The sequence below is a fragment of the Spea bombifrons genome, chromosome 7 (assembly GCF_027358695.1).
Source record: "Spea bombifrons isolate aSpeBom1 chromosome 7, aSpeBom1.2.pri, whole genome shotgun sequence".
NCBI classification, from domain to species: Eukaryota; Metazoa; Chordata; class Amphibia; order Anura; family Pelobatidae; genus Spea; species Spea bombifrons.
In genome coordinates, this window is record NC_071093.1 from 46,696,823 (window position 1) to 46,723,929 (window position 27,107).

General features: G+C 47.4%; 3 protein-coding genes and 1 long non-coding RNA gene across 8 annotated transcripts; 2 read left to right on the forward strand and 2 right to left on the reverse strand.

Moving 5' to 3' along the window:
- Positions 1 to 8,619, reverse strand: LOC128501163 (uncharacterized). 5 transcript variants are annotated; one of them, XM_053470551.1, is made up of 18 exons: positions 8,547 to 8,619; positions 7,880 to 7,997; positions 7,535 to 7,563; positions 7,042 to 7,110; positions 6,840 to 6,911; positions 5,369 to 5,464; positions 5,100 to 5,171; positions 4,257 to 4,521; positions 3,791 to 3,979; positions 3,317 to 3,345; positions 3,037 to 3,117; positions 2,134 to 2,208; positions 1,641 to 1,712; positions 1,156 to 1,233; positions 860 to 958; positions 698 to 773; positions 351 to 407; positions 1 to 290 (listed from the first exon to the last, which is right to left on the reverse strand). In XM_053470551.1, the coding sequence occupies exons 2-16, from the start codon at positions 7,908 to 7,910 to the stop codon at positions 717 to 719; spliced, it is 1,314 nt and encodes a 437-aa protein (XP_053326526.1). In that variant the 5' UTR covers positions 7,911 to 7,997; positions 8,547 to 8,619; the 3' UTR covers positions 1 to 290; positions 351 to 407; positions 698 to 716. The 5 variants fall into 5 exon arrangements, with proteins under 5 accessions (XP_053326526.1, XP_053326525.1, XP_053326524.1 ...); XM_053470550.1 differs by having other exon boundaries at positions 8,528 to 8,613; XM_053470549.1 differs by lacking the exon at positions 8,547 to 8,619 and adding an exon at positions 8,082 to 8,216.
- Positions 8,620 to 10,099: 1,480 nt separating this feature from the next.
- On the forward strand, positions 10,100 to 19,331 carry LOC128501192 (3-oxoacyl-[acyl-carrier-protein] reductase FabG-like). Its single transcript, XM_053470589.1, has 11 exons — positions 10,100 to 10,138; positions 10,444 to 10,614; positions 11,286 to 11,464; positions 12,997 to 13,090; positions 13,988 to 14,057; positions 14,592 to 14,628; positions 14,815 to 14,878; positions 15,032 to 16,154; positions 16,796 to 16,864; positions 18,030 to 18,377; positions 18,863 to 19,331. The coding sequence occupies exons 1-8, from the start codon at positions 10,103 to 10,105 to the stop codon at positions 15,188 to 15,190; spliced, it is 810 nt and encodes a 269-aa protein (XP_053326564.1). The 5' UTR covers positions 10,100 to 10,102; the 3' UTR covers positions 15,191 to 16,154; positions 16,796 to 16,864; positions 18,030 to 18,377; positions 18,863 to 19,331.
- LOC128501220 (uncharacterized) lies at positions 19,233 to 20,191 on the reverse strand. Its single transcript, XR_008355028.1, has 2 exons — positions 20,041 to 20,191; positions 19,233 to 19,414 (listed from the first exon to the last, which is right to left on the reverse strand). It is a non-coding gene; the product is annotated as an uncharacterized LOC128501220 (long non-coding RNA).
- Positions 20,192 to 21,267: 1,076 nt separating this feature from the next.
- On the forward strand, positions 21,268 to 27,107 carry LOC128501190 (uncharacterized). Its single transcript, XM_053470587.1, has 4 exons — positions 21,268 to 21,608; positions 24,484 to 24,610; positions 25,016 to 25,092; positions 26,678 to 27,107. The coding sequence occupies exons 1-4, from the start codon at positions 21,299 to 21,301 to the stop codon at positions 27,025 to 27,027; spliced, it is 864 nt and encodes a 287-aa protein (XP_053326562.1). The 5' UTR covers positions 21,268 to 21,298; the 3' UTR covers positions 27,028 to 27,107.

Genomic DNA, 27,107 nt, shown 5'->3' on the forward strand with positions numbered 1-27,107 from the left:
TAAAATAACGAGACCGCTTTATTTCCAGTCATTACAGCAAACACAATAATTACTGTCACGGAGCGCATGAGTATTAATGTACGCATCACTCAGGCGAGTGAATGAAAAGACGCCCATTCGTGGCATTCCCCACTCATTTTGTACGTTTCTCTTCGTTTGGGTCAGGTCGTTCGCGGTCAGACCGGCGGCTCGGCTTAATGTTTAAAACGTTTGGGGGGCAGTAATGGCGCCTGGTGCCAATGTTTGGAAAAGCTAAAGGGCACTCCAGGTCGGCTCAATCGTTCCGAGTCGTTCCGCCGACGCTCGGGTAATAATTCCGATTTTAGTAAATTAGCCTCGTAATGCAGGCGGTTTCAGCCTCAGGGAAAGTTTCGTTTTTTGGCATCTTCATTATGTTTGTTAAACCGCTATAAAAAAAGAAACAAAAAAGTCAGATTCTATCCACAATTTCTGCTGCCCAAATTATAAAAAAAGCCAGAATTTTATATAAAATAACCCACAAAAAGAGCTGAAGTTTATATTGAAATTATACATTTTATTAAAATAGCTTTTTAAAATATTTTTTGGGAGAATTGATTTTATATTAAATTTGACTTTTTCCAATCTAAAGAAATTCCAAAGAATATCAGCGATCGCCGTCTGACCAAAAGGTTTTTTTTTGTTGTTTTTGAACATTTTTGTCATTTTTTTTACTTACATCTAAAGGTTTTTCCGCATTATTTTGGCATTATGATAAAGAGCGCTTTCCAAGCTGAGATAACCGACAGGATGACCTGGGGATTTGGGGGAATAAAGGCGATTATTGGAGTCGGAACAGAGTGAAGGGCTCTTACCGGTAGGTGGCACGCTGGGTACTTACGTCATGGATCACGGTGAGCTCCAGGATTCCATATATGACGTATAATTCGATCACCGCCACAACCAAAGCAACAATCACCAGATTGACAGAAAACAGTCCCTGGGGGGGAAAATCATTTTGGTCAAACGGACTCCATTTTTCCGTTATTTGGGGCTTAATGTAACAAAGCCATTCCTGAATACTGAGGAGTACGGAATTCTCAAAGCAAATGGTTTCTTTCTCAACGGTCTTCTCCATCGGCATTGGTTTCCGATCCCCCTCTCCGTCCTCCCACGAGTTCCAAGATGCCGACCTACCTTCAGCTCCCGCCTCTGCTGGGCGGAGAGTTTCTGCCTTGTGGAGTGTTTCACAAACAGGGGAAGGTCATATTTTGACTGGCCGTCAAACAGAGAAACAAGAAAAAGGGTTTCCCTCAAAACAAGCGACACGTGGAATACCGACAAATACCACAAACCCTCGATGCCTCGTAATAAAACACGATCTTCAAACACCTTTCAATTTAAAGCCAAATAAAATCAGGACTGGGGCAATAACCGTGATTTCATAATCCAGTGGTGGGCTTTTAAACGAATACCCCGGGCAGAAGGTTGTTGGACCACCCCTGACCATCGGAGCGGAGTCAGTGGCCACCGAAGTGACCAGGTTCTCCGCTCTCTACTGCCCGGCACCGGTGGACCGGCCCTAACCCACCCTCCCCTACTATGACAGGCGTAGGAACATGGTGGGGGATGGCGATGGGACTTTAGATTTTGGGTGACTGCTGGACGTGGCAGATACTCACAGTAGGAAGGCTAACCACGGAACGTAAAAGAAGCATCGATCCGTTGACATTGGACAGAATGATCAGAAACATCTACAGGAAAAAAGAGAGGAACTGGTAATAGTAATAAATATAAATAATTTATTTAATTCTATGAGTTTTGGGTTTATCAATGGAATTCATTTTCAGACCCAGCTACAGGAATAAGGACCCGCGTGTAACATTAATCCTGATCGGGGCTAGGAGCTTGCCCTCCACCCTGTGATGAGGGACTGAAGACTATCTGGCAATAATTTGGGGTGAGAGAGGGGAAAATAAGACCGTCCCCAGAAATGGGAAATTCTCTCATTGAACATGTAGTTGGGGAAAATGAGATTGGAAAGGTCCCTGATACGTAATATTCACTACGATGTCGACGGGAGGCGATCTGGTGCTTGGACCTTCGGCCGACCCGCTCTGGAGATAACCGAAATTAAGGACGCTGGCGTTTCGTGTGCTCGTAGTATGAACTCACCGTGTAAATCTCATCCGAGCCGGGAAAATAGAAGAGAAAATAAAGCCATTCTGAGATCAGCACGATGACGGAGACCTGCAGGACGGAGAGACAGCGTCTTATTTACCTATACAGACTCCAGGGTGGCAGAACCCATTAACCCGACATCTGTCTCTGCAGATCATCCCCATTCCCAGGCAGATCACCACATGCGATTTATATGTACTAAAGGTATCTCCCTCTCTTCGCTCCTCTCTCTCTCTCTTTCGCTCCTCTCTCTCTCCCTCTCTTTCGCTCCTCTCTCTATCTCCCTCTCTTTCGCTCCGTTTTGCATAATATAAATTTATGAAGAATAATATCTGGACCTCCTTTCCGCCATTATCCTTACCCCTCTCCCCCGTCATTATCCTTACTCTTCTACTCATTCTCAGTACCTTTTGCTTTTATTCACCGTACCCCGCGTGGCTTCTACCAAATCCGAAAATTCATTTTCCTTACACATTAGTCCGAGTATTTTCTTACGCTTTGTCATCTTTATTGTTATCTTTGCCTCTTCATGTCCTTAACAATGTCCCTTCCCGTACCCCTCCATGCTATTCTCTGTACCCATACCCATCCATGTCATTATACATACCCTCCGTGTAATTATCTATACTCCTCCCTATACCCATCCATGTCATTCTCCATACCCTCCGTGTAATTATCTATACTCCTCCCTATACCCATCCATGTCATTATCCATACCCTCCGTGTAATTATCTATACATCCGTGTCATTACCATGCGCTTTGCCATCCTTATTCATGCTACTGTCTGTACACGCACCCCTCCATATCATTATGCTTACCCCTGCACCTGTAATACGTCGCTGTAATAGGTCCCCTATCTATATCCCTGCTAAATCCCCAATAAAATCGGTATTTACCTGTCCCCATCCCCCTGCCTTTGGGGTGTTTATTAATCTGCTGGCATGAAGTTCTTCTCCAATGTGACCTGCACCTAATCCCTACGTAAAGCAGAGAAAATGGTGGGTGCCACGTGCTCCCTTACCGAGCACATGGCGCGCTCCCTCACCGAGCACATGGCGCGCGCCCTCACCGAGCACATGGCGCGCGCCCTCACCGAGTACATCGCGTGCGCAGCTAATGGCCAACAAGAACACGTCTTTATTGAAATTTCTAGTCAATTGCAATATTTAAACTTACGCTGCCTGCTGGGAACCAGGAGCCGCTACCTAGAAAAACAAACAAACATATATTTTATGACTATTATGCTAATTACCAAGAGTAAAAAAAATTGACTTTGAATTCCATGATTTTTGTTATATTTCAGCAATTTCCCCAAATCAGGTGCATCTTATTAAATGTAGTGTCCGTGTTAATACGTATGATGCAAGGTCCTGCATTGAATATTTCTCGAGGAGCTTAAATAAAACAAACTTTAAAAAAAAAACACATAAAAAATATGTTTTAAAAACACCCATTTCCATCCTTTATATCCTTCAAATATTTCAAAAGACAAAAATCCTCAAACTTTAAAGGCAAACAATTTATAGATCGTTACAGAATCTATTTAGATTTTTATACTTTAAGTGTTTTTATTGGTGGTCGTAATGGGATTTTTGGGGGGCTATAAAGAAGCTTTCTCCATGTTGTGACAGGAGGGGTTTTTACGCGTACCCGATTTAATGAGCGATATGAGGGGCCCCACTTTGTCCGTCAGACCGGCTCTGTGCTTATCTGCTGTTGAGAAAAGGAAAAGGTCTTTGGCCAGGGTCTGAATGCTGGGCTGAGACTGCTGGATCCTGGCCTTGTTTTGAGCACCGGTGTCGTCCAGATCATCGACCACCACCAGGACCTTCTCTTTACCTGCGGGGGGGACACAGACGTCACAGAGAGTACAGCCACGCATGTTGGAGACGGGGGCGCACTCGTGAGGTAGATGGTGAACTGGACGTCGGATCACCAGGCATACAAGTGATGCGACGAATGATCTACCTACCATGTGACGTTAACATCTTAATAGATTGAAGCTCATTTGCATACCGGGGCAGCCGGTCAACTTCCTCAATGACCAGAGTTACATTTCATTTGAGTTTCAGATAATTCTGTCCGAAGGATCAGAGGCAGCCGATACTTTTCTTACCAAGAACATCTGACAAATATTTCAACTCCTTGTCGTAGAGCGAATCGGTCACGTCTGTGATGTTCAGTCTCCCTCTGGTCTTTGAGTGGTACAGTATGCCGAACGAGCACTTGGAGACGGCTCTCTTGAAGTCCATGTAGTTATTGTTACTGATGTAAAATGGAGAGATGGATCCAACATTTCTCAGGTGATTAACCAGCCATTGGAATTCTTCATCTGCCGACCTGGAGAATATGCCGACTACGTTGGTCGCCTTCTTTGTTGGCTGAAAAGGAGTAGGACATCCTGGGGTCAGTCTAAGATGTGTCTAAATGACCCTGGTGCCCAGAAGGTCTCTTACCACCTCCCAGAGGGATACTGGAACATGGTGGCCTGGGCCATTCTTTATACTCAGCTGCCCTAAATAGTGTCCTTGCAAGTGCTCAGCTTCCATTATTTCAGACCATCATAAATTTATACTTTGCAGATCTCTGCCCAGACAGCTGTGGGGTCTACACGGGGGACTCGGTGCTGGTAGACCCAATCCTCCTCCGACCACCAGCCCCATGCTCCTTCCACTGCTCCTGGTCCACACTTGCACCCGTGAAATCCCAAAGTTCAGAAAGACGCCACTCGACCCCAATGGGCAGAAAGAAGCCACTGGATCCCAACACCCAGAAAGGCCCAGTGCTGTGTAGCGGGTGCAGGGGCCAAGTCCCTGATGAGATGGTCGGTGATAGATCAGGGAGGCTGGACCAATCTACTTGCCTAAACCCCATATACTGGTGCTACTTGTACCCAGCCCATGATCACTGACTTGCTGGTCGGGGTAAAGGCTGTGGTGAGTTTTACAATGTTACTTACATAGTTACTCTCATATGTTCTGCTTATAACCATAGCAGCTCCTGTCACACTGCAGGTGAATGTGAGGACCCCCTAAAATGCAAAAAGAAAAGAGGGGGCTGTGAAAAAAAACTGGAGGCCTAAAGCCACAGAGGGCTGCAGGGAGGCTCCTCGGAAAGGAGAGGGTTCCCTGCCTCTGTGGCTGGCGTGGCAGCCGGCATCTGCCGGGGAGGGGATGTCAGAGAGCGTAACTTTATATCGGGGGCAGCTCTCCATTTTCCGGCACTTACCGTGTAGAAATACGATGTTTCGAGATTAAAAGCAATAATGGACGTTTCTACCCCAATCAGTGCGGAAACAACGAGAAAGTGAATGCAGGAAACACACTGAAACAAAACAACGTCACGTTACACAATACAACCCTCTTACCTGAAGTACCCCCTATCCTCCATACTGTTACCCAACATACCCCCTACCATCCATACTGTTACCCAACGTACCCCCTACCCTCCATACTGTTACCCAACATACCCCCTACCATCCATAATGTTACCCAATATACCCCCTACCATCCATACTGTTACCCAACGTACCCCCTACCCTCCATACTGTTACCCAACATGCCCCCTACCATCCATACTGTTACCCAACATACCCCCTACCATCCATACTGTTACCCAACATACCCCCTACCCTCCATACTGTTACCCAACATACCCCCTACCATCCATAATGTTACCCAACGTACCCCCTACCATACATACTGTTACCCAACTTACCCCCTACCATCCATACTGTTACCCAACATACCCCCTACCATCCATACTGTTACCCAACATACCCCCTACCATCCATACTGTTACCAAACGTACCCCCTACCATCCATACTGTTACCCAACACACCCCCTACCCTCCATACTGTTACCCAACGTACCCCCTACCATCCATACTGTTAGCCAACGTACCCCCTGCCATCCATACTGTTACCCAACGTACCCCCTACCATCCATACTGTTAGCCAACGTACCCCCTGCCATCCATACTGTTACCCAACGTACCCCTACCCTTCATACTGTTACCCAACGTACCCCCTGCCATCCATACTGTTACCCAATGTACCCCCTGTCGGAAATGGGATATATTTGGGGAAAAAGGGGATTCCAGGTGCCGACACAGACGAAGGTCTAGGGGTTAATAGCTTAAATCCAGGTAGCTCGAATAATCGCCAGAAAATACTTCTTTGATAAGAAAATGGAGGGTTTAATTCGACACCCCCTACCATCCTTACTGTTACCTAAAGTACCCCCTACCCTCCATACTGTTACCCAACGTACCCCTACCCTTCATACTGTTACCCAACGTACCCCCTACCCTTCATACTGTTACCCAACGTACCCCTACCCTTCATACTGTTACCCAACATACCCCTACCCTTCATACTGTTACCCAACGTACCCCTACCCTTCATACTGTTACCCAAAGTACCCCTACCCTTCATACTGTTACCCAACATACCCCTACCCTTCATACTGTTACCCAAAGTACCCCTTACCTTTCTTTTTTGTACCATTTTTTACTTTGTTTCCAATTATTATATATTTATTTGCCTTAATTAAGTTGTTTTTTTAAACATTTTGCAGCAAATACCGGTAATATTTGTTTAAATTCTAAATGGTAAAAGAAATTATCGGGGTGATAAAGACAAATTATCAGATTATTATAAAAACAATTCAATTACAATAGAAAACAGTTCCTACTTACATCACTGACAGGGGAAACAATGAACCAAATCAGGAAAACTCCTTTGAGGTTTGTTGTGAGCACCAGGGAGACCTGGCGATAAAAAAGAGTTTGTAACTTTTTCTATTTTTAATTTTTTGGATTACAAAAAAAGTAAAAAAATAAGGAGACTCCAAAATGTCTCTAATTTCTGTGTTCCTGAAGAAAAGAGACTTTTACTTACGCATAACAGAAAGGAGATGTCAGGATTCATATAAAAGGCCCATGATATTTGGATGAAGAATGAAACGATCTGTGTGAGGAAAGGGCGCAGTTTTAGTTTTTTGGTTTTTTTTGTCTTTTTTAAAAAAATGCTAATTTTATCTCATTTTGTTCCAATAAACTCCCTTTATCTGCAGATCTGGAGCCGCCGTTGCTGTCAGTCATGTGATATTTTGGGTGACTTTCCCGGCTCAAACACCGCACTGAGCTGATGCTTTATGGCGATGCTAATGAAGTCTGTTCCACCATAGACTTTCATTATTCAGAGAGTCCAGCTGGGTGATTAAGACTGAGCCATTCTATTGTTCCCCACAGGCAGTATGATAAGCAGTCGAAGTGTTTGTCTAGTAGATTGGGGCTTAGTTAACAGAGTGAGAACAAATGGCTGAAAACATTATATTATGGGGCAAAAACTACAACTGGGACCACGTTCTACGAGTCAGAAGGATACTTACAAATCCGAGCTGCACGAGTACGATGTTGGCTGAAATTATAATGAAAATAGAATTTAAAATAAAATCTTTACCAAGTGCGAGAAAAAAACTGAATTTACATTTCTTTGCCAGTAACGCTGCCATTTATATAAGAAGGAAATCATTTTATTTTATCAGTTTTTTATAAATTGCTGTTTGGTTGTTTTTTGAGGTTAAAGAGGCCGAGATCCGTTCTATGTATATATATATATGTTTTTCTTAAATCACCAAACCTTTCCTGTAAACCCCCATGTGATGCCCCCCCAGCAAGCTCCCTCAGCTCCCAGGGCAATAATCCTGCCCCCGGTGGGCTCCCGACGCGCTGACCTTTAATAAGGTGATGAAGTCTACCCTCCATGGTTTCACCGATCCGGACGTCTTCTCCTGCTGAGGAATCCAGGGCTCACTCGGTAACCTAGAGGGGTCTCTTTTCTCGCTTCTAGACCTGCAGGGCGGACACAAGGAAAAGGATCAACAAACCTTGGGGTCTCGGGGCCCCCAAATTACCCTCATACCCCCTGATCCAAACCTTAGGAGGGTGGGGATTTTGGCACACGCATGCCCCGTGGCTTCTCCCCTACGGAGGGGCAGCACAGAGTGTTGAACGACCGCCAGGCGAGGCTTCTGGTCCACCCTGGGTGTAAATCTGGCCATTTAGTGCCCCAGCCCAGGGTTCTTTACCACCCCAACCGCAAGTTACCCCATCAGTGGGACAAAAGCGCTACATCCCAGGAAGGGTTACTCTGTCTCAGCTCTGGAGCATTTCTCTCTCTCATCACACTTCCTTCCTTCCCTCCTTCCACTCACCCTTTGCTCTCCCTCTCTCTCTCCCCGTGTCTTCTGCTTCTCTCCCCTCCCGGCTCCTCTCCTACTCTCCCCTCCATGCCCTCCTTCCTGTCTTTTCCTCTTGTGCCCCTCTCACTCTCCTGTTGCCCCCTTGCTCTCCCCCCTTTCTTTTCCCACATGCACTATTACCTCCGCTCTCTGACTTTACCCCGGATAGCTGTGTTTCTGCCTCCCCGCTCCTGCTGCTGGGGCAGTTAGTGTAACGTACGCCGTGGAGTCAGAATGAAAGTGAAAGGGTTTTATATCTGTGGTTGGGGAGGGTCGCCGAGCGTTTCTCAGAAATCAGCCGACTGACATTAAACTTTCTGAACTTTATTAAATAACAACTCTTTTTTCTTTCTACTGAATAAATGCCAGCGGGAGACTGCTGTGCCGCGCACACCGGCTGTTACTGTGACACAGGGAAGTGTTTGGTTATTGCATGGGGGGCAGATAATTTACTAAACTGAGAGACAAAAGTGACATTTTCTGTCCTTTTTCATCTTAAGAAAGAAACCAGAAACCTCTACCACCTCTGCTGGGAGGCTGTTCCACTTATCTACCACTTCCTTCCTTCCGTTCCATCTCAGCCAGGGGCATTCCGTGTGCTTCCTCTCTGTATGTTTGCCCGTAACGGGGCAGATTATTTAAAAAAGTGTTAATGTTTTACATGTAAATGAAGCTAAAATAAAAGCCCCCTAAAAATACCCCCTAAACCCCTTATTCTGTTACCCGCTACTGTTTGACTGCTTGTGGCTTCCACCATCATATCAGAGTGGCCGGTGTGTGTGCGGATGGCCGGTGTGTGCCAATGGCCGGTGTGTGTGTGCCGATGGCCGGTGTGTGTGTGCCGATGGCCGGTGTGTGTGTGCCGATGGCCGATGCGTGTGCCGATGGCCGGTGCGTGTGTGCCGATGGCCGGTGCGTGTGCGGATGGCCGGTGCGTTTGCCGATGGCCGGTGCGTTTGCCGATGGCCGATGCGTGTGTGCGGATGGCCGGTGCGTGTGTGCGGATGGCCGGTGCGTGTGTGCCGATGGCCGGTGCGTGTGTGCCGGTGTGTGCCGATGGCCGGTGCGTGTGTGCCGATGGCCGGTGCGCGTGCCGATGGCCGGTGTATGCCGGTGAACATAGCGCTAATTTCACACGATCAATAACATGATCCAAGGCATACACTGAGGGGCCCCTCAGCCCAGCTGTCATGGGGTCCCCGAGATTATGTGCTGCAACACGACATTTCATTGTAATAACTCGGCCGAACACGGAACAATGCCGGTTATAGACCAATGTCTTAATATCAGGACTGTGCCAGGACTTTTGACCAGTATACATGGAGTTAAGTGAGACAGGGCTGATTCTGGCGTAGCGTGACCGTGACGTGTACATTTTCCACGCGTGTTTCAGGTTGAAGCGGAGTCTGTCAGTCAGCGTTAAACCCTAAGAGCACAGCGGGGGAGGGTGCGGAGCTGAGTGAACCGGCCACGGAATCCACAATCCGAGCTGCAAAGAGTTAATTGCACGTTTCCTGCGTGTTCAGATTGCTAAACCCTTAATGTATCCGTTACAGGACGTCCCAATATATATATATACATTTATATATATATATATATATATATACATGCAGAGAGTATACAGCGCCCCCTGCTGGCAGACAAGGAGTTAACAGCTCAGTGGCTGGGAACGGCTGTTAATAAAGTTAAAAAAAAAAAATATAGTTTGTGCTGAAAATGGCTGCAGCTGCCGAGCAGGAGAGCAGAGACCAGGTGTGAGCGAGCGGAGCCCCCTCCACCCCCACCGGGCACGCCTGCGCATTCCACCCCCACCGGGCACAGCCTGCGCGTTCCACCCCCACCGGGCACAGCCTGCGCGTTCCACCCCCACCGGGCTCCGCCTGCGCATTCCACCCCCACCGGGCACAGCCTGCGCGTTCCACCCCCACCGGGCTCCGCCTGCCCGTTCCACCCCCACTAGGGGTATACACTGCACTGCGTGAGCGCACAGCACAGTGTATACTATCATAAAGCCTTAGGTGGGTGATTGTAAAAAGCTCTGTTTCTACATGTTTCAGGTCGTGAGCCTGCGTGGTAAAGTCTGCCTGGTGACCGGAGCCAGCTCTGGGATTGGTGCTGGGACTGCAAAGCTCTTCGCCCGCCTGGGGGCCCGGCTGGCTCTAAACGGGAGGAACGAGGAAAAGCTGCGTGAGACTGCGCTGGCCTGCCAGGAGCTCCCTGACCAAAAGGTTCCTGGCCTCATCCTTCCTAAAGTGCGACCAGTGTGCACGGGGCCCCCAGAATTTACACCCATCACACCTTCGCCTGCACCCATCACACCTTCGCCTGCACCCATCACACCTTCGCCTGCACCCATCACACCTCCTCCCATCACACCTTTGCCTGCACCCATCACACCTTCGCCTGCACCCATCACACCTTCGCCTGTACCCATCACTCCTCCTCCCATCACACCTTCACCTGCACCCATCACTCCTCCTCCCATCCCACCTTCGCCTGCACCCATCACACCTTCGCCTGCACCCATCACTCCTCCTCCCATCACACCTTCACCTGCACCCATCACTCCTCCTCCCATCCCACCTTCGCCTGCACCCATCACACCTTCACCCACAGATCTTGTGAACGGGAAGTTGAGCTGCCCCCTTGGGACACACATCAGGGGTGTTCTTTTTACACGGGTTTATTTAGTGTGTCAGGCTGTAACGTGCAGCCTCTACGCCCCGGTACTCCGGTTGGGTAATTTTGGTATTGTGTACCTGGTAAGGGTATTTTTGCTACTCCGCACATGCGCAGTAAAAGCACTTGTGTTCCGTCACATACGTGTAGCATGAAGAGAGCTTTAGGGAAGGGAACTGAATGGTGTGCGAATGTCCCGTCTTTGTCCCCCTCCCCGCAGCCCCTGCTGGTACCCGGAGACCTGACGGATGAATCAGTGGTCCGCAGGGTGGTGGAGCAGACAGTCACCCACTTTGGCCGGCTGGACGTTTTGGTGAACAGTGGTGGGATTTTGGCTATGGGTACCATGGAGAACACGTCCCTGGAGGACTTTGACCGAGTGATGAACATCAATGTCAGGTGGGACCGATCTTTGTGAGGCTCTATTATAATATATACAGTGTGAGGTTATATTATAATATATACAGCGTGAGGTTATATTACATTATATATAGTGTGAGGTTATATTACATTATATATAGTGTGAGGTTATATTATAATATATACAGTGTGAGGTTATATGCCATGTGAGGTTATATTATAATATATACACTGTGAGGTTATAATATATACAGTGTGAGGTTATAATACATTCAGTGTGAGGTTACATAACATTATATATACAGTGTGAGCTTCTATTAGGTTGTATACAGTGTGAGGTTATATTTTAATGTATACAGTGTGAGCTTCTATTAGGTTGTATACAGTGTGAGGTTCTATTATGTATACTGTGTGAGGTTTTATGCCATGTGAGGTTCTATTATAATATATACAGTGTGAGGTTCTATTATAATATATACAGTGTGAGGTTCTATTATAATATATACAGTGTGAGGTTATATTATAATGTATACAGTGTGAGGTTACCGGTATATGACATTATTTACAGTGTGAGGTTATATTATAATGTATACAGTGTGAGCTTCTATTAGGTTGTATACAGTGTGAGGTTATATTATGTATACTGTGTGAGGTTTTATGCCATGTGAGGTTCTATTATAATATATACAGTGTGAGGTTCTATTATAATATATACAGTGTGAGGTTCTATTATAATATATACAGTGTGAGGTTATATTATAATGTATACAGTGTGAGGTTACCGGTATATGACATTATTTACAGTGTGAGGTTATATTATAATGTATACAGTGTGAGCTTCTATTAGGTTGTATACAGTGTGAGGTTATAATACCGTATATACTGTGTGAGGTTATATTTTAATGTATACAGTGTGAGCTTCTATTAGGTTGTATACAGTGTGAGGTTATATTTTAATGTATACAGTGTGAGCTTCTATTAGGTTGTATACAGTGTGAGGTTCTATTATGTATACTGTGTGAGGTTTTATGCCATGTGAGGTTCTATTATAATATATACAGTGTGAGGTTCTATTATAATATATACAGTGTGAGGTTCTATTATAATATATACAGTGTGAGGTTATATTATAATGTATACAGTGTGAGGTTACCGGTATATGACATTATTTACAGTGTGAGGTTATATTATAATGTATACAGTGTGAGCTTCTATTAGGTTGTATACAGTGTGAGGTTCTATTATGTATACTGTGTGAGGTTTTATGCCATGTGAGGTTCTATTATAATATATACAGTGTGAGGTTCTATTATAATATATACAGTGTGAGGTTCTATTATAATATATACAGTGTGAGGTTATATTATAATGTATACAGTGTGAGGTTACCGGTATATGACATTATTTACAGTGTGAGGTTATATTATAATGTATACAGTGTGAGCTTCTATTAGGTTGTATACAGTGTGAGGTTATATTGTGATAATTATATTATATGACAGTGATGCGGATATCACGTATATCACATGTTTTGTATCATACGTGTAATTAGTGTCTGTTCTGATTTAAAGGGCCCAGTTTTATCTCACGCATCTGGCCGTCCCCCATCTCATTCAGACCAAAGGGAACATCGTCAACGTATCGAGTGTAAACGGGCAGCGATCGGTCAGCGCTCATTAATCTGTACATATTAACTCTTTCCTTTCTTGGTGGTACTAAAATTGTAAAAACTGAGCTTTTATTAAGACTTAAAAACCGAATGAAACCCTAGTGGGGAGAGCGGCAGTTTAATGATAGAAGAATGGGGGAGAGCGCGGCGGCTGCAGTTTAATGTTAGAATAATGGGGGAGAGCGTGGCAGCTGCAGTTTAATGATAGAAGAATGGGGGAGAGCGCGGTGGCTGCAGTTTAATGTTAGAAGAATGGGGGAGAGCGCGATGGCTGCAGTTTAATGTTAGAACAATGGGGGGGAGCGCAGTAGCTGCAGTTTCATGTTAGAGGAATGGGGGAGAGCGCGGCGGCTGCAGTTTAATGTTAGGAGGATGGGGGAGAGCGCGGCGGCTGCAGTTTAATGTTAGAAGAATGGGGGAGAGCGCGGCGGCTGCAGTTTAATGTTAGAAGAATGAGGGAGAGCGCGGCGGCTGCAGTTTAATGTTAGAAGAATGGGGGAGAGCGCAGTAGCTGCAGTTTAATGTTAGAAGAATGGGGGGAGCGCAGCGGCTGCAGTTTAATGTTAGAAGAATGGGGGAGAGCGCGGCGGCTGCAGTTTAATGTTAGAAGAATGGGGGAGAGCGTGGCGGCTGCAGTTTAATGTTAGTAGAATGGGGGAGAGCGCGGTGGCTGCAGTTTAATGTTAGGAGAATGAGGAGGAATGTTGACGAGGTTGCGGCCTAAATCTAGAGGGTCAGAGGCTTAGATGTAATGTAAGGAAGTTCTTCTTTACTCAGAGGGTAGTAGATAAATGGAACAGTCTCCTAGCAGCAGTGGTAGAGGGAATTTAAACAGACACTAACCCTAATCCGCTAACCCTTGTTTTGACCCGTTGCCGTTTTCTGTGCCGTAGTTCCCCGGCGTGCTGGCGTACTGCATGTCCAAAGCCGCACTGGATCAGATGACGAGATGTGCGGCTCTCGGTACGTAAAACCCCAGGAGAAGAGAGAGAGAGCGAGACGGGGAGAGAGAAGAGAGGGAGAGCGAGACGGGGAGAGAGAAGAGAGGGAGAGAAGAGAGAGAGTGAGACGGGGAGAGAGATGAGAGAGAGCGAGACGGGGAGAGAGACGAGAGACAGCGAGATGGGGAGAGAGATGAGAGAGAGGGGGATGGGAGAGAAATTTAAATCCATAATGGACAGGAGGGAATTTATTTCAAAGGAGGAGAAAACAAGAGACCGGAATCTAACGCTAGAGAGTCAGAGGCTGAGATGGAATGGAAGGAAGTTTTACTTTACTGAGAGGGTGGTGGATAAGTGGAACAGCCTCCCAGCAGAAGTGGTAGAGGGTACAGCGGGAGAAGCGGGCGGCTAGACTGGGGCCGATTGTATTACATGTTTCCACGGCACTAAAAGCCTCCGAATGGCGTCTGTAAGAGGGAGTTTAAGGTTTTATGGTCTGGCTGAGCTGCCCGCCGGGGGGGCATTTAGTAACCGTCTCGTTTCTCTTTGTGTTTAGAGCTCGCCAGTAAAGAGGTTCGAGTGAACGCCGTCTGGTGAGTGTCGCTGCCTCTCCCCAGTGTGACCGCTACATCAGGGTTTTGTTAGTCTTTTAGCACTAGTGCCATGGCACGTTCTGCCCCGGGGGTGGGGGCAGGGGCAGTATTAGTGGCCCCCTGCTGGTCGGGGCTCCTGGTTACCTGCTTTGTGCTGCGTTTGACTGTTTCATTCATACCTTCCAGTCCCGGGGTGATTGTGACTGAGGTGCACCGCCGCGCAGGGCTGAACGAAGAGCAGTATGCACAGGTACAGTCACCGGCTGTCCCCTCGGGGCCCACAGAGAACACTTTCTAGTCATTTAGAGCCCCTGCAATAATTAACCCCTCGTGCGGATGATCTTATTGAGATAAACCCCGTTATTGGAGCTTTTTGTTGAGGAAAAATGTCTCTCTTTTTCAGTTCTTACAGCGCACTCAGCACACGCACGCCCTGGGCCGCCCCGGGACGGCGGACGAAGTCGCCGGGATGATCGCGTTCCTCGCTTCGGATGCTGCCTCTTTCATGACAGGGGTGACGGTGCCCGTAGACGGCGGACGCCACGCAATGTGCCCGAGATGAGCCATAAACCCGAGGACAACCCGCGCCTGCGCAGGCTGCCATTACACTAGATGGGAAAGCGGGGCAGATACGGCTGATTGATGATGATGGTGGTCATGATGATGATGGTGCTCATGGTGATGATGATGATGGTGCTCATGGTGATGATGATCTTCTGGAAATGTATTTAACAATAAAATCAAACGGGGAGCTGAATTCTCTTCTCACATCGTGCCTGACGTGGGGGATGGGAAAAGGGGTTAAATGCCAACATTTCTGGATCAAATGCCAGGCAGCTCCAGAACTTCCTAATTAGAGGCTTCCTGATGCCCTCAGGGAGCGGCCGCTGGGCAGGTTTGCACCTGTGCCCCGCCCCTTTAACATGAGGGGCCAAGGCCCCCCCGTTCCATCTGCCTCCAGCTACCTCCGCGGGGAGTAAGATCAGCACCCACCTCCCCACCATAAAGCCAAGGACCTCAACCTGTAGTCATAGACCAGCTCGACCCACGAAAAACTCCTCGACCATAAACCCCCCAGGCCGGCCGGGATCGCTGATGAGTTATGATGTCACAGGTCCAGACGTTGGCCGTGCTGTGCGAGTCCACCTGGGGCCACCAACTATCATTAGATGGCCGAAGGATGCAGCGGTCAATACCTTTCATTGAGCCAGCATAGGAAACAAGATGGACAGGAATGGTCACCAAGTCCATCTGAAGAAGAGACCTTTGAGCTCCTGAAAGTTTGTGTAACTTTCCATATTAATCTATGCGGGCCCAATAAAAAGTATCGCCTCCATCGTCTCTAGTTATCTGAAAGAGACATGTTTATCAGTGAGGTCATAATCTCAGAGCCGTGCGAGGAGGAGTCTCGGGACGAGACAAAAACACCTGAAGGAATGAGGAAGAGCGAGTCCTCTGCTGTCAGTCTACCCAACGGCTCCCGGAGATCTCTAACTGAAATGTGAGTAGGTCTCTCGTCAGAGGCGGTTAGAAGTGTTTTCATTCAGGCTTCTCACGGAGCGTTTGGGAATCCCTGAGTAGATCTGTCCTGCACTGCCTGCGAACGTCGCCTGTCTGCGTGTCGGTTGCGTGTCTATGTGTAGGTTGCGTGTCTATGTGTAGGTTGCGTGTCTGCGTGTCGGTTGCGCGTCTGCATGGAGGCTGTGTCTGCGTGTAGGTTGCGTGTATCCCCTCTGATGCCCCTGGATCACACCTCTCTTTTTCTTCTCCACCATCTGTCATCTCTGTTCCTCGCTGTTCCTTTTACCCTAATCTTCCTCCCTATTTTCTTTCTCTTCACCCCCCCTTTATTTTTCCATCTTGATCATACCTTCTGCCCCTCTGATTTGCCCTCTTTTTTCTCTCTCCTCACCTGCAACCTCCGCTCCCCGCTTGTTGATCTCTGCTCCCCTCCTGCGATCTCCACTCCCTGCTTGTTGATCTCCGCTCCTCTCCTGCGGTCTCCACTCCCTGCTTGTTGATCTCCGCTCCCCTCCTGCGGTCTCCACTCCCCGCTTGTTGATCTCCGCTCCCCGCTTGTTGATCTCCATCTGCTTCCCTCGCTCTGTTTGCTTTCTGTGTGTTTCTGTTCCTCGCTGATTGATTGTATTTGGTGAATTCACTGCAGACCTTTCGGGGCGAATGTCTGGACTGGGACGCCCCCCGATTCCCCTCCTGTGTCTGGTCTTCATGGCGGGTGAGTACTCAGTGAGGGGCTCCGGCGTCAGGTAATCTCGCGTTCCGCTTCCTACGAGGACGGTGTCTTTTATTAAACTGTTCGGCGAAACAAATTGAAGCTTTTTTCAGATTTTTGGAAGAACGAGGAGATGAAATGTTTCGGTTGTCGGGCAGAATCTCGCGATTCGCTCTCCGTATCGAGTCTGCATTTTATTTTATGTTTTTGTTACAAATCCCCGAGATTTGGGCCTATCTAGTGACCTGTTTAACCCCTTCTCGACCGGGACGTACCTGGTACTTCATGGTCATATGGTACCTGTTGACCAAGTACGTCATCCAAAATAAAATGCCCCCACGTCGCCACAATCGTCTGTCTGCCCAAAAGGAGTGATTGGATAATTATGGCGGCCCCTGATGACCCTGTCCTAGAAAGAGAGAGGGGTCATCTAGGGTAATTATAAAAAACTCACAAATTATTAATAAAAAAAAATCATCATTATTAACTGATCACTTGTCGGTGAGATTTTAAGTCACTGATTATTGATCGGCCTCCACAATGTCTGAGAAACATGACTTATCTATGCACGTGGGGGATTCCTGTACTCGGGGGGTGCTACTGAACACAAATCACAAGTTCTTTCAATAATTTCACGTACCCAGGGGAAGAAAATACTGAAATACTGTGTTTGGATAGAATAGGTTTGTTAAAAATGAAAAAGAAGAAAAACATATCAAAAACACAAAAACGGCTCCGGTCTTTTAGCGCAAACGTGGTAAAAAAACCCAGTCGTGAGGGGGTTAAAGGGGTCACGTCCCGTTTTATTTCCGTCCGCGTTTAGGAACGCGATATAAGCGCAGAGAGACGTTGTGCTCCTGGACAATTCCTTGTTGACGTCTACAAGAAAATGAGATGCCGCCAAGCCATGGAGCGCCCGCTGTTTTTACGACATTTTTGTTATTACATTTTTGTACACTTTTTGCGGATTCACTTTTTTCCCCTCGAGGTTCCGTCCGTTAAAAAAAAGAAGCAGAAATCTGTGCGACGCGGATATGTTTCCCCCTCCATCGTCTGATGGCCCCCCCGGGCCGGACCATGTCCCCTAAAGATCATTGCCTGCTGTCTGCGACTGGAGGGTTTGCTCCGAAACCCGATTTACCCAAACGTTTGTTTCCTCCTCTGCCAGGATGCAGCGTTTACCCGCTGGCCGAGACGGTCAATGGCGTCATCAACCAGCCAGTCAGGTTAAGCTGCTCCTTCACGCTCCCCGACAACTGGAGAGAGAAGGAAATCCAAGTCCTTTGGTTCAGAAACTTCACAGACAAATTAGCGTCGTGCGTCTTCCATGAGAACCAGACGGTCTTCTGCCAACAGACTCCGTCGTCGTCCCGGACGCGGCTCTCGTCGCTCGTCTTCCAGGGAGATGCCGCGCTGGAGATCGCCGAGGTGCGCGAGTCGGACGCCGGGCTCTATCAGTGCTGGATCATCTTCTCTCAGTCCTACGTGAGGATAGACAAAGTGCTGACGTTGCTGGGTAACCCTTCGCTCGTTTCTCATTTTGCGGCCATTAGGGGGCGCCCCACGTTATTTAAATAAAGGCACTCTATTGTTTCAAATGAAAGAGAAAGCGGCACAAAACGCTCTATGGGCACGAGATAATTAGAGATGATTTTTTACTGGTGCCACGATCAGAAAAAAAAAGTGCGGAGAACGTGAAAGGGTTAAAGAATTATTTTTGGGGTTTGTTAAGCGAAAATGCGTTTTATCCGGCGGCTTCGTAAATCAACGTTCCCCGGGGATCGGGACGGCCGATGCTGAGTGTTTACATCAATATTATTTTTAAATTCGTCCCAAAATCATAATAAAATACACTTTAAAAAAGTTATTTTTCAGCTCAGGATCAGAAAGGATAAATAATTATAGATTTTTGGGTTTTTTTTCGATATTTTAGGGTCACAGAATTTTTTTATTTTTTATTATTTTGCGAGTAATTATTTCTTCCTGTTTTTTTGTTGGCAGCTGCCGACACGGATGTTCTTCTCCCAGGAGGCGCTCGTGAGGATGGGATACCGTCATGGCGCTCGCTGTGGGCGTGGCATTTCATCCTGATCAGCGGTTGGCTCCTGGCTCTGTCACTCATCTGTATTCTGCTACCTTTAAGATTTCCATTAAATTCCAAGAACATAAGGGTGATTTACACCTAAGACCCCCCCAGTGATGCTCCACGGATGTAGCCGTCCCGCGGTGTTCAGGTGAAGGAAGAGCGTGGAGGGTACATTAAACGGCTCGTTACTTTATATCGGCTCAGGACACTGTTTATCTTCTACTTTCTTTGAGCTCCGCTACGTCCCAGGGGCCGCTGAAGATCCAAAAAGAAGAGTAAAAAAACGTGTACGGAGAGGACGATGGTTGGGACGCCTCAGGCTGATAACTCAGGGTTTTTGTTGTGTAAATATTGTGAATAAAAACGTTCATTTGTTATACGAAAGGTCGTGGGCTGATTTCCGTGTTACAGCCGCATCTTGGGGGCCCTTTGTTTAGAATGCGCGTGCCGGGGGATCGCCAACTTCACTGCTCTTCCTGCGCGGAATGTCCCGTCTCCTCCGATCTCCTCTCCCACACTCAGTGACTTTCCCATCTTTACTGCTCTTCCTGCGCTGAATGTCCCGTCTCTGCCGATCTCCTCTCCCACACGCAGTGACTTTCCCATCTTTACTGCTCTTCCTGCGCGGAATGTCCCGTCTCCGCCGATCTCCTCTCCCACACGCAGTGACTTTCCCATCTTTACTGCTCTTCCTGCGCTGAATGTCCCGTCTCCGCCGATCTCCTCTCCCACACGAGTGACTTTCCCATCTTTACTGCTCTTCCTGCGCTTAATGTCCCGTCTCCGCCGATCTCCTCTCCCACACTCAGTGACTTTCCCATCTTTACTGCTCTTCCTGCGCTGAATGTCCCGTCTCCTCCGATCTCCTCTCCCACACTCAGTGACTTTCCCATCTTTACTGCTCTTCCTTCGCTGAATGTCCCGTCTCCTCCGATCTCCTCTCCCACACGCAGTGACTTTCCCATCTTTACTGCTCTTCCTTCGCTGAATGTCCCCTCTCCTCCGATCTCCTCTCCCACACTCAGTGACTTTCCCATCTTCACTGCTCTTCCTTCGCTGAATGTCCCGTCTCCTCCGATCTCCTCTCCCACACTCAGTGACTTTCCCATCTTCACTGCTCTTCCTGCGCTGAATGTCCCGTCTCCTCCGATCTTCTCTCCTTCTTACCCCAAGTTTCCACTGTCTTCAGCACTGGTTCCCAACGTGGTCCTCAGGGCAGGGTAACCACACAAGATCCGGCCATTAGCACAATCTACTCCAGCAGGGAGATTAATGAAAGCTGTTCCTTGAGAAACTTCTGCTGGGAGGCTGGTCCACTTATCTACCACCTTCTCAGTAAAGTAAAACTTTATTCCATTCCATCTCAGCCTCTGACCCTCTAGTGTTAGATTCCAGTCTGTTTGTGTTTTGTTTTTTTTTGGTGTAGGGGGTGGATTTATGCAACATAGCTCTTTATTTATTTTATTCACTGTGAGCACAGTTTAGGTAATGTAGCCCCTTTTATTGTTGTTGTTTTTATATTTTGAAGACAGTTAAAGCCCAGAAAAAAAGTGACTTTTTTTCATCAACCAGGCATTTTTGCTAATAGGGTTAATGTTGGGCAGCGATGGGTTAAGTCAATAATAACGGTAGGGAAGCGCTTTGTTTGCCTAAAAGAGCCAGCGAGGAATTCTAACAGCTCCTTCCTGATAACGAAGGCTTCGCCCCATTATACAAAGCAGCCCTAACATTTATTTACTAAGTGGGCAGTGGGTGCCTGGAACAGCCTCCCAGGAGAAATAGTAGAGGTTAATACAGTGCAGATATTTAACCCCTTTAATGCCTCCTACTGGCTGCCGATGGTCTGCCTCGATGAAGTATTACATCATCGACTTATCTGCTATGTTCTGTCTTGTGATTGGCCTTATAAACTCACAGCCATATTTTTTCTCTGGTCACCACGGACAAACTCTGGGTCGTGGGAGCAGCGTTTCGCCCCTCTCCCCGCCTGCTTCCCCCCCAAAGCAGGGACGTTATTATTGTCCGTGGCGTTTGCCCCAGAGTAATCTGCCCAATTATCTACCTCCGTGGCCCTCTCCTTATAACTGGGGTCTTGTGAGCACTCGAGGTTCCGTCAAACCTGCATCTCAATAAAATGTTCACCAAATACCCCCCACAGCCTCGACTGCACGCAAGGGGTAAAATCGATTTGCACGGACACCAAACAGAGAGGAAGAAGTTGCGTTTGCCTTTTGGAAATCCCCCAACGGGGGCCGTGCTGAGAAATTCTGCTTTTGGTTTCTGTTTTTCATTTTATTGTCTCTTTCGGCCATTAGTCAGAGGGGACCGTCGTAGGTAAAGCGCGGGGAACCATGGAGTTTGAGGGATACAAGCAGTTTATTGATGATTTCAGCTTCCATGACTGTTTGCACGGCAGCCAGGGTTACTCCCGGGTCCTCCTGCAGCTCTTCGGGTATGTGGGACACGGAAAATCTTCCTTCATCAACACCTGTAAGTACGTGTTTGATGGGGAGTTTCTGGTCCATGCAGAGTTGGGAAACCAATGCGAAGGGAAGAAGAACCGGAGATCGTACCAGCTGACCGACTCCATCACTCTGGTCGATAACCGCGGATGCCCAAAGTTTGACAGCTATGTGACGGGAGAAATCTTTGCTCAGCTCGGTAAGTGGGTTTTCATGACCCTTGCACTGCCCATACGCAGGAGGTTCCCCATTTCCCAAACCCGAAATAAGAGACAGACACCAGCAGGATTGGATTTAGAAAAGGCTGAGACATTTATTTAACAAATGTCTCGACATAACTTCATTTAACATCTCCTTCTTCTTATCTTTTATTTATATAGCGCCAACAATGTACGCAGCGCTTAATACAATCCATATATTCAAGGGGTCCGACAAGACGAGAATTGACAGACTGAGACAAACCGACACATTATGTGGAGAGACTCGGCTCGCAGGCTTACAATCTAGAGGGAATGGGGTGACAAACCTAAGGCACAGAGACAGGGTGAGAGGTAGTGTGGGGGGTATCAGTGACGGGTGAGAGGTAGTGTGGGGGGGTATCAGTGACGGGTGAGAGGTAGTATGGGGGGGTATCAGTGACGGGTGAGAGGTAGTGTGGGGTGTATCAGTGATGGGTGAGAGGTAGTGTGGGGGGTATCAGTGACGGGTGAGAGGTAGTGTGGGGGGTATCAGTGACGGGTGAGAGGTAGTGTGGGGGGTATCAGTGACGGGTGAGAGGTAGTGTGGGGGGTATCAGTGACGGGTGAGAGGTAGTGTGGGGGGTATCAGTGACGGGTGAGAGGTAGTGTGGGGGGGTATCAGTGACGGGTGAGAGGTAGTGTGGTGGTATCAGTGACGGGTGAGAGGTAGTGTGGGGTATCAGTGACGGGTGAGAGGTAGTGTAGGGGGTATCAGTGACGGGTGAGAGGTAGTGTGGGGGTATCAGTGATGGGTGAGAGGTAGTGTGGGGGGGTATCAGTGACGGGTGAGAGGTAGTGTGGTGGTATCAGTGACGGGTGAGAGGTAGTGTGGGGGGGTATCAGTGACGGGTGAGAGGTAGTGTGGGGGGTATCAGTGACGGGTGAGAGGTAGTGTGGGGGGTATCAGTGATGGGTGAGAGGTAGTGTGGGGGGTATCAGTGACGGGTGAGAGGTAGTGTGGCGGTTGTATCGATGACAAGGAGGTTCTAGCAGCTAAGATGGCGCGGCTTCTCTGAAGAAGTGGGTTTTGAGATGTTTCTTGAATGTTCTGAGGGAGGGTGAAAGCTGAAGGTTCGGGGGGAGGAAATTCCAGAGATATGGGGCAGCCCGATGAAATCTTGTAGACAGGAAAAGGAAGAGGTGATAAGTGAGGAGGAGAGCCTTTGTTAGGGCACAGTTAAAGACGGGAGGGAGTTTATGGTTGGAGATGGAATAAGATTGGTTAGGTTGCGCATGTTGGTTGAGAGTGATAGGAATAGGGAGGAATATGTGGGGGATGGGAGTAGCAGAGCAAACACAGGCAGGTTTCCATATAAAGGTTAGCGTAGAGGTGCTGGGATAGCTGTGATGGCAGAGAGATGGAGAGGGATGGGATCTGGAATGGTTTAATGGGGAGAAGTGGGTACTAAAGGGATCCAAGGAGTTGGTGCCCTCTACTGGCGCGTTTAAATAGCTCAGGTAATTAACTGTCTATATATTTGGACAACACTGGGGCAGGTAAAAAGTCAGTTGTTGTGGGGAAGATGGAGGAGGGTATTGCAGGCTTTGAGGACTGTAATAGAGAGTGTTAAATACTGTTAAAGTGGATGGGGGCAGATATCGGAGATAAATAAATCTTAAAAATTATTGTAAAAAACACTTAATAATCACTTAATAAAAACTTCTGTATAAATAATACTATACAGTCTTCTGTACACCTGTGTGCAATCAGCTGAGAGTTCCCAACCTAAACGCAGACAATGGATTCACACTACCCCCTCCGCCGGATACCACAATCGTCCAAGCGACCGCGGGTCGGATAGGGGAGCTCCACCTTAACGCTTTGCTTAATCCTGTACAGGGAGGGCATTAACTCTAACCTCTAACCAAAACCATCAACTCCCACTCCCATTATCCATCAAACTTCTCCCGGGAACTCCTCCGCCAACAGCAAAGAAAACGGATCCTGCAAAAAAGAAAAAGAGGGAAAGGGGGAAAGAAAGACTACTGCTCCTGTGGGGTTCAGTAATTACCCCCTGCACGTGTGCTGTATAGCCCTGTCCCCTTCCCCCTACAGTCACGTTCCCCTCGTCCCCTGTGCATTCTCTCCTCGTGCTGACCCTTGCTGGGTTAACCATTTCCTGCCCTAATACCGCGTGCACCGTCCTGTAGTGCTGGCAGCGTCATGTTCCCCTTACGCCTATGACTCCAGGGTTTCTTTCTATCTGTTTGGCTTTAAATTCCAGACATTGTTGGGAGGAATGCGTCGGTGGCAATTATCTCCCTGAACCAGTCCAGAGCTGGATCCAGAGCCACCCTACCTGATAGAATGCATGATCCAAACTCCAGACTCCGGGGCTGGATCCCACGCAGGTCCTATAGGATTTGTCCCACCCAGTCTGTCCATATTTTTACCCAATATCAGTAGGGAGGTTGAACCCCGTCATCGATGTCGGGTGACAGCCGGGAGTGACGGTCTCTTGTTTGGCCAGAGGAAGGGAATTCTTACTTTAATATTCCACGACGAAGACAAGACACGGCTACTCGCTGGAATTCATACGGTCCCGCTGGGTGCTTAAGAGGCCACCACTGCTGGTCCACAAAGTCAGCTTAATTTATTAATTCTGGTGATGTCATTACAGAAACCCACCAGATGTCACTAACAGAAAAGTTCATAATTACCTCCTTACAGCGGGAAAGTGTGGGAAACGCGTTCCCTGGTGTTATAAGATGCTGTGTTCTTGGTCCTCTCTCCAGCTGAGGTCACGGACGTACGGGGCTGACGGTGCCGAGACTTTACACGCTGTATACACGCTGTATACATGTATGACATTTGTAAATGTATTTTTTTTCGAGGGAATCTCCTGCCCCTGAATCGTGAAGTTCATTGGGAGACCAACTTACCAGACATTCTGTCGAAGGTATCCGATTACGATCACGAGCCGAATTACTCCGATTTCATTGTTCCAGTCTTTATTTTCAGGTAGGGGGAAGGAGGAAAATAACAAAAAAACATAGAAATGGAGAAAAATTGATCTATCCTTGAATTTATTATCCTGGCCAGAGAGTCCAGGAGGGGGCGCCAGAGAAATTCATACCTGCCACTAAACAATATTCAGAGCTAGATATATAACCCCGAAGGAGGGCGCCCCAGTGCTCTGTTATTATCAGGATCCGCATCTGCCCCCTGTTTTGGCTCGGGAGGGGGGGGCATTTATTGAGGCCCTTCTCACGGCTCTCATACATCTCGGCCGGTGACAATGAGGAGTCCTTCAGGAGAATGTACATGCGCAGCATCTGTGATTCCTTCACTCAGGTCGATGTCCAGATGATTTCATGTTGAATTTGTTCTTTTAAACTTGTTTTTAAAAGTTGTGATTTTTTTCAGTGTTAAATATGGATTAAGGGTGCAAAACCAGCTCTATGAATTAAGGGAGTTACTCAACAACGCCAAGAAACTAACAGGTCAGGACAATATATATATATCTTACAGGAACATACATGTACGGTGCTGCTGCGCACTTCATATGTCAGTGTCGAGTATCATGAGCTATTACTTTGGTCGCGGCGGTCGCTCTCTTCTGAATGCGGTCAGTTAGTCTAATTCGTGGATCTCGATACAGATATAATTATATATATATGTGTAAATAGACTAACATATGTGTAGATATAATTATATATGTGTAAATAGATTAACATACGTGTAGATATAATTATATATGTGTAAATAGACTAACATACGTGTAGATATAATTATATATGTGTAAATAGACTAACATACGTGTAGATATGATTATATATGTGTAAATAGACTAACATACGTGTAGATATGATTATATATGTGTAAATAGACTAACATACGTGTAGATATGATTATATGTGTAAATAGACTAACATACGTGTAGATATAATTATATATGTGTAAATAGACTAACATACGTGTAGATATAATTATATGTGTAAATAGATTAACATACGTGTATATATAATTATATATGTGTAAATAGACTAACATACGTGTAGATATGATTATATATGTGTAAATAGACTAACATACGTGTAGATATGATTATATATGTGTAAATAGAAGCAAGTAGTCAGTCCCATAAACGGCAAAGATAGGGGAAGAGCTGTAAGGGTGAGAGAGCTGTAAGGGTGAGAGAGCTGTAAGGGTGAGAGAGCGACGGTGAGAGAGCTGTAAGGGTGAGAGAGCGAGGGTGAGAGAGCTGTAAGGGTGAGAGTGCTGTAAGGGTGAGAGTGCTGTAAGGGTGAGAGAGCTGTAAGGGTGAGAGAGCTGTAAGGGTGAGAGTGCTGTAAGGGTGAGAGTGCTGTAAGGGTGAGAGAGCGAGGATGAGAGTGCTGTAAGGGTGAGAGAGCTGTAAGGGTGAGAGAGCTGTAAGGGTGAGAGAGCGAGGATGAGAGTGCTGTAAGGGTGAGAGAGCTGTAAGGGTGAGAGAGCTGTAAGGGTGAGAGTGCTGTAAGGGTGAGAGAGCTGTAAGGGTGAGAGTGCTGTAAGGGTGAGAGAGCTGTAAGGGTGAGAGTGCTGTAAGGGTGAGAGTGCTGTAAGGGTGAGAGTGCTGTAAGGGTGAGAGTGCTGTAAGGGTGAGAGAGCTGTAAGGGTGAGAGAGCGAGGGTGAGAGTGCTGTAAGGGTGAGAGTGCTGTAAGGGTGAGAGTGCTGTAAGGATGAGAGTGCTGTAAGGGTGAGAGAGCTGTAAGGGTGAGAGTGCTGTAAGGGTGAGAGCGCTGTAAGGGCGAGAGCGCTGTAAGGGCGAGAGCGCTGTAAGGGCGAGAGTGCTGTAAGGGCGAGAGAGCGAGGGTGACCGTGTAAGTCTGTCGTTTCTATACTTTTTTACTATAGGGCTGTCTGATTTTAGGAAGCAGGTAGAATGCCCGTATGATGCGATTGGAAGGTACGAGTTCTTCTACACCTCTTTAGGGTTTAATCGGCTCCCTCGGTTTGGTGATGTATTCCTTGGTGGGGTCTTGTGGCGGTTTCTTGTAGTTTGACCTCAGCGGCCATTAAACTCTAACCGATGTCTCCTTCTTCAGGAATCGTTCCTTTCGTTGTTCTCACCCATAAATCCCAGGAGGACCTGACCGGCGTCCAGAACATGTTCAAGAACCTGGGGATCGATAACATATTCCAGCTGGAAAACTACACGCCGAGCGACAGCGTGAAGGTTCGGGCGACCCATGAGGAGGTGGTGAAAATCCTCTACGAAGTGTTAAAAGACGTCAACTTCCGCATGACAGAAAGACGCGACAGAGAAGCCGAGAGGGCGGCGCGTAAGCGATCCCTGGAGGAGTTTGTGAGAGATCAACAAAGGAAGGAAGAAGAGAGGAGACAGGAGCCCCGGGGGCCAGACCCGAGGCAGAGAAAGACCTGTTACTTCTTATAAACACGTAACGAGTGGAGCCTTTCACAGCAGCTTAAGAGCAATACTGCATGCTATGCTCGCTGATTTATCTATACATTATA